Source organism: Epinephelus moara, chromosome 17 (assembly GCF_006386435.1).
Source record: "Epinephelus moara isolate mb chromosome 17, YSFRI_EMoa_1.0, whole genome shotgun sequence".
NCBI lineage: Eukaryota > Metazoa > Chordata > Actinopteri > Perciformes > Serranidae > Epinephelus > Epinephelus moara.
Window position 1 is genome coordinate 26,787,128 of NC_065522.1, and position 7,119 is coordinate 26,794,246.

The 7,119-nt window shown below is 40.4% G+C and overlaps 1 protein-coding gene across 1 annotated transcript in view; it reads left to right on the forward strand.

The window, feature by feature from the left end:
* Nucleotides 1-5,586, forward strand: part of dvl2 (dishevelled segment polarity protein 2) — a 36,359-nt gene extending 30,773 nt beyond the window's left edge. Inside the window, exons 13-15 of the mRNA XM_050067677.1 lie at nucleotides 957-1,133; nucleotides 1,856-2,080; nucleotides 3,959-5,586. Of these exons, the coding sequence (XP_049923634.1) occupies nucleotides 957-1,133; nucleotides 1,856-2,080; nucleotides 3,959-4,521 (965 nt within the window). The 3' untranslated portion in view covers nucleotides 4,522-5,586. The remainder of the gene's footprint in view (nucleotides 1-956; nucleotides 1,134-1,855; nucleotides 2,081-3,958) is intronic.
* The last annotated feature ends 1,533 nt before the right edge of the window (nucleotides 5,587-7,119 follow it).

The following is a 7,119-nucleotide window of genomic DNA, read 5'->3' on the forward strand; positions in this document are numbered from 1 at the left end:
AAGTGTTTTTCAAAAAATTCAAAATGGCGGAAAATCTATATAACCGGAAGTTATGGGTTCTTGAGGCACATTTGTTCCTCATGAGGAGAGGCATCTCTGTGCAAAGTTTCATGTCTCTACGACATACGGGGCATGAGATATGCCCATTCAAAGTTTGCAATTTCAGTGAGGAGAACAATGTGGAACATTATATAGTAAGATAACATACCAGAGGTTGACGGGGTAACGGGAAGTAAACCAAGAGCTAGGCCAGGGGTGTCAAACATGCAGCCCGTGTGCCAGAATCGTCCCGCCAAATGGTCCGATGCGGCCCACTAGATGTCTAAACTAAGAGATGCCAGGTTTCAGGCTGCACGTTAAACAATGTGTTACCTAATTCATTTAAAATTCTGCTTCAGAGGCTTTTCCACTCTGACCAGACTACAGTTCTCTGATGTCATAATGAACACTTGCTGTGACCACGTTTATATTGAACATTGTGCAAAATATTGTCAATCAGCAGCTTCAGATCAAAAGAATCTGTGTCAGGAAACGTGTGGATAAATGCTCATGTAATGACAGTGAGAAGTAGACTGACTGAATGTGGAGACATACTGTTGAAATAACACTTATTTTTCTGAAGACATCTCATGCTGCTCATCTGTTTTGTAAAGGATGAAAGCTGCAGAATGTACTTTTAACTCTTTACACGCAAAAATTGGTACAACCCATCTGAGATCAAATTGGGCTGTATGTGGCCCATGAACTAAAATGAGTTTGACACCCCATTACTTCTCACTTCTGCTCATGCTTTTCATCCTCTTCCCTTTGTTTTAAATGTGTATATGTATTGTTTCCATTTGTATTTTATTATACTGTATGTACAAATTACATTTATTTCACTTGAAGTAACTAAGTATATTGGGAAGTTTTGTTCCTCTGCTTCATCTCTTCTTACATCGCTCCTCTGCCTCCAGGCTCCGACGTCGTGGAGTGGCTCTTCCACCACATCGAAGGATTCCAGGACCGCCGCGAGGCCAGGAAGTACGCCAGCAACCTGCTGAAGGCCGGCTTCATCCGACACACCGTCAACAAGATCACCTTCTCTGAACAGTGTTACTACGTCTTCGGAGATTTAAGCGACTGTGAGAACTGTGAGTGACTCGAGAACATGGGCTCAGTGTGTGTGTGAATGTTACGCTTAATCACATTTGCACACATGCCTTCTGCGGGGACAGTGGTGGTTACAAACATGTGACATTTCAGTTATGGAAGCATTTCTTTAATGTCATGCAATCGCTAAAATTAGAGTCTCCAGAAAACACTCGACAACAAGCAGAAAAGAAACAAACTGTCCACAAGCTTTGCACTTCTTTGTGTGTATATCAATATAAATGTGTTATTTCCGCCTGTTGTATTTGAATATTTCTGCATACTGGGGTCCTTGGACAGTATTGGGATTGCATAAACTGGGTCTGACTGGAAAGCTGAGACTCTTGTGGATTCAATAAGCCCAGTTTTATTCATGTGTGATGATGTCAGTCCCCATAGCAGCCATTTCATTGTAGTGAGACCATTTTTTGAATTGGACATCACTGTATAAAATGACCTATTGTGACCTCTAGGATGATCACAGCCTCATGAAACTTTACAGCCATAAACTACAGACTGTGAGCATTCAGAGGATGTATGGCTTTCATGGGTATATTCACAATAAGAGGGGTTTCTGAGCAATTTCCAGAACAGAAGTACTCACCATCCAGTCGCTGAAAGATGCAGTTCTTACAGAAATCTTTGAATATCGAAAGAAAATGAAAGTTTTTTTTTTATTTTTCTGTGGTGTTGTTCATCTCCTTCTCTCCCATCTTCCACCCAGACATGGCCAACCTGTCCCTGAACGACAACGATGGCTCCAGTGGGGCCTCCGACCAGGACACCTTGGCCCCGCTGCCCCTCCCTGGTGCCTCCCCGTGGCCCATGATGCACACCTTCCCCTATCAGCCCTACCCTACACATGCCTTCTCCAGCCAGCCACCACCGTACCACGAGCTCACCAGCTACAGCTACGGCCCCGGCAGCACCGGCAGCCAGCACAGCGAAGGTGAGCACACACAGCAGTCATGTGTCACCCACCGGTTTCTCTGATTAAAGGGGGATTTACACCCAAAACACACATTAAACATGGCTTAATAGAGACAGTTTCAAACACAAGTACACAAATCAGCTTCACTATAACTCGCAGCATTCACAGACAAACACTTGTCTTGATCTGGACACATTTTCCCCACAATTACAACATGCTAATGTTATTAGCACAAGCCTATGGCATTTTACATTGTATAAATTAGCCTAGCAGCTAGCGGTCTTTTCCTCTACTCATATGAAGCCAGGGACAACAGCAACATTTAACAAAGGTAACGTTATAAAATTTGGCTCCACTACAACTCACAAGGTTCACTGACAAACAACTGTCTTATACTAAACATGTTTTCCCCACAGATAGAACATGCTAACATTACTAGCACAAGCCTATGGTGTTTTACATTGTATAAATTAGCCTAGCAGCTAGCGGTCTTTTCCTCTACTCATATGAAGCCAGGGACAACAGCAACATTTAACAAAGGTAACGTTATAAAATTTGGCTCCACTACAACTCACAAGGTTCACTGACAAACAACTGTCTTATACTAAACACATTTTCCAAAAAGAAATACTGACATCTTGGCTTCTGTTGCTTCAGATTTGACGGTAAAAAAAATAAAATTTCCTCAGTCCTCAAGCTTTATAGAAGTACAGCAGAGAGCTGAAGTCGTGATGTCGTGTCCTGGCCAGCCTCTGTTCCACAACCTTCTGTAACTCAGTAGTTTGGATCACTTTACAAATAATCTTACCCAGATATATGAGGTGAGAGCCACTTGACACACTGTTGTGAACGTCTCTGCTCCAGGCTGTATTTTTAGTTCTTGGCATTGTTAAAAATGTCAGTGGAATAACCCTTTAGGGAAACTCCAACGTCTGAGATTTGAGAGTCAACTGCCAACAGCTGTGAGTTTGTGGAAAGGATAATGTTCAGTATTTGGTTTCTTGCCTTTTAAAAAGAATGCTGTTTAGCATCTGTCTTTAAAGTAAAGCACTCTGTTATAAAATGTGTCTACCAGTGCTGTCAAAATGATTGAACTCTAAGCTGAACGACTTGTGGACTTTGTTGAATTTGAACTGGCACATTAAAGGCTCATTTACTCTCCCTTTACGTACGAAAATGGATACGTCCATGTCAAACGTCACTGCCCTCATACTTCCATGCGTCTGTTATGATGTCACAGATACAGCCAGCAGATGGCACTAGAGGGCGGAGTCAAGAGTTTAATACAACGACAAACAAAGTGACATTGGAGGAGGTCGTAATATTGCACTTGTAAACAGAGGCAGCGTTGTGGAAGGTGGTGGTCTGTGCGGCCATTGTATACATCCTGACATGGAGAATTCAGTTTACCGATTTGTTCCGTTTAACCGTTATTTAAATTTATTCGTTATCTCCTACAGTCTTGTCTTGCTTTAACTATGCTACACTTCGTCCACAATCTCTGGTGGTACAGCTCTGTTTCATCCGTGTCAGGAAGCTTTCAGAAAACAAATATGGACGACAGACAGTACAGACAGAAAGCTCCTGAGTTTTGTTGGAGCAGGAGATGGATGAAAGGCTGACACTTGAGGATCAGAGTGTACGAGGAGTGCAGGAGGAGATTGGAAATGTAACTGTCTCTTCATCTTCAGAAAAATGTGTTCATTAAAGTCATTAAAGAAACAGTCTAATAAAGGTGCTGTACAGTAGGAGGTGAGTGGCAGTAATGTAGCGTACAGTCTCCTTCAGGTCTGCTTGCTTGTTTGACTTCCCAGGATACAGGCTATGGACAGAAACTGGTTTAACTGGTCACACCTGTGTACATGTTACCTAACAGCCTTTTCTCTGCGCCCTCAGGGAGCCGAAGCAGCGGGTCGACGAGGAGCGAGGGTGAGCGACGTCGCAGCACCAAAGGTCCAGGCAGCACTGTGGGCGGAGGGGAGAAATCCCCCTCCGGCGGTGGCGGAGAAGGCGGCGGGGCCGACTCGCGCTCCGGCAGCGGCAGCGAATCAGAATACTCCACCCGCAGCAGCCTGAGGCGCGGCCACGGCTCGGCCGCCCCCAGCGAGCACAGCCACGCCTCCTCCCAGCGCTCACATCACCACCGCATGCCCCAGCCGCCCCACATGTCGCCCTACCCGCCGGGTATCCTGCCGTACAACCCCATGATGGTGATGATGGTACCCCAGCACGCACACCCGGCCATGGCGACCGCTCACGCTCTTCCTCACGCGCAGCAGCTGGCCACAGCGCCCATGCACCCAGCTCTACCCCCGCCCCCGTCCTCCACTCCAGGAGGGCCTCCTGGCGCCCCGCCCACCCGTGATCTGGGCGCTGTTCCCCCAGAGCTGACTGCGTCGCGCCAGTCGTTCCACCTGGCCATGGGGAACCCCAGCGAGTTCTTCGTGGATGTCATGTAGTTTTTATTCTTCCTGTCTTGGTGTTGAGTGACCATTCATGTGAAGTTAGTATACGGTTCCCACTTGTCTTGGCGAGGATCTGGTGAAAGCTTTTCGAGCTCACAAGGGCCCATTGGAGCGAGGGCACTTGGTACAAATTTGGTGAGAACAGGGTTGACAAAGAAAAAACTTAATCATGTCCACAACGTCAAATTTCTCTTTTTAAAATCCACTACATAACAGATATTTTTCAAAATCCTAACTCCAGAAAGACCAGTTCTTCTTTCTTATCTCAGTAGTGAGCTTGTTTTTCCTCAGAAAGCAAACTCCCTACAGGATTTTATCGCCTCAGAGCTGCTCAGCACTCTGAAATATATTTTAGGAGGAGAATTACCTTCCAGAAACCAGCTATGAATGTCAGAGCTGTCCATCCAGGAAGCGCATGGACCACAGTTTAACACTAGAGGGCGCCAGGTACACTGTGTACTTGAAAAGGATACAATCCTGATTACATATCTGGATCATCAAGCCAGATCCGTCGGCGGCGCAGGAGTATATCGAGTGCCTTAACATTTATAGAGACATTTAAACACTCCGGGTACATCATGTTCCAGCATTGTTTGACAATGAACTCCTATGTATATATCTACTACTCCTATGTAAATGCAACCACACAGAACGACAAGCTCTAATGTGAAAAGAAAATAGGTCCAAAAATGTCAGGTGAGTGTGTGTTTAGTCATCACTGTGTAGGCCTAGTCTTCAGTAACTCGGGATGGGACTGTAGAGGCTTAACGGTACTAATAGGTGAGAAGACGAGATGCTGAAAGCGGTACTTTCTGATTACATTAAGTTACTGTGATCCAAACGCCCCATGCTTATTTTTTATGTTACTGACTCGCATTATTCACCCATTTCATTTTTGTATGAGTGACTATATAAAATCATGTATAACCGAACTATTAAGGTGCTAAATGAAGATTCAACATTTCAAAAAAAGAAAAAAAAGAATGACATTGACTGTGTCACGTTGTTTGATTTCATATCACCACCTTTGTTTGTGTACTTGAGAATAAATTTGATACTTACTTTCTGTTCAGATGTCGTTATTTTAAGAGGGGATTCAACAGTATGTTAAAAACATAAACCTTCTCACGCAAGGTGTTTCAAGGAGTTTATGGAAACCCATTTTCACGAGTGTGATAAAAAACAAAAGATCCTGTTGAGTTAAAATGAGAAACGTCGCAATAATGACTTAGTAACTCAAAATAATGAGACGCTTTCTCCAATGTAACGTCTTGTCTCAAAATAATGACTTAATATCTAAAAAAATGACAAACTTTAAATGAAAATAATCTTAGTATCGTTTCTCATTTTGACATATTAACATTTTTGAGGTATTTGAGATTTCAAGTCATTTTGAGATATTAGGATTTGTAGTAATTTTTTTTTTTTTTAAATAGATTATTTTTGAGATTTAGTTATTTTTGAAATATTAAGTCATTTTGTGATTTCAAGTCATTATTTTGAGATTTATAGTCATTTTGAGATTTTTAGTCATTTTGAGATACTAAGTGATTACTTTGAGGTTTCAAGTCATTATTTTGAAATATTAAGACATTACTTTGAAATTTGAGATTTCAAGTCGTCATTTTGAAATATTAAGTCTATTTTGAGGCATTAAGTTATTTTGATATTTCAAGTCATTATTTTTGAAATATTACGTCATTTTGTGATTTCAAGTCATTATTTTGAGATTTATAGTCATTTTGAGATTTTTAGTCATTTTGAGATACAAAGTGATTACTTTGAGGTTTCAAGTCATTATATTGAGATACTAAGTCATTTTCAGATTTCAAATCAGTATTTTGAGATATTCAGTAATTATTTTTAAAAAAAAAAATCAATCATACATTACATTGAGATTTCAAGTCATTATTTTGAAATATTAAGTCTATTTTTGAAATAAGTCATTATTTTGAGATTTCAGGTCATTATTTTGAAATAAGTCTATTTTGAGGCATTAAGTTATTTTGATATTTCAAGTCATTTTGGTATTTCAAGCCATTATTTTTGAAATATTAAGTCATTTAAGATACTAAGTCATTTGCAGATTTCAAGTCATTTGGGGGTATTGCGTCATTATTTTTGCGATACTAAGTCATAACTGAGATTTTAACATTATTTTTGAAATATTAGGTCATTATTTTCAGATTTCTAGTCATGTTGAAATATTATGTCATTATTTTGAGATTTACATTTCTTTTTGAAATACAAAGTCATTTTGAGATAGTTATAATTTTGAGATATTGAGTTGTCATTTTTTTAATATTCAGTCAATTTAAGATATTAATTCATTATTTTGAGATTTCTAGTCATTGTTTTGTAGTATTCAGTCATTTTAAGGTATTTTATCATTATTTGGAGATTTCTATTTATTATTTTGTAGTATTCAGTCATTTTGAGGTATTTAATCGTTATTTGGAGATTTCAAGTCATTATTGTGAAATATTAAGTCATTAGTTTTAGATACTAAGTCATTCATTTTGAGATTAACTCATTTTGTGATACCAAGTCGTTATTTTGAAAAAGATACTCATTATTCTGATATTATAAGCC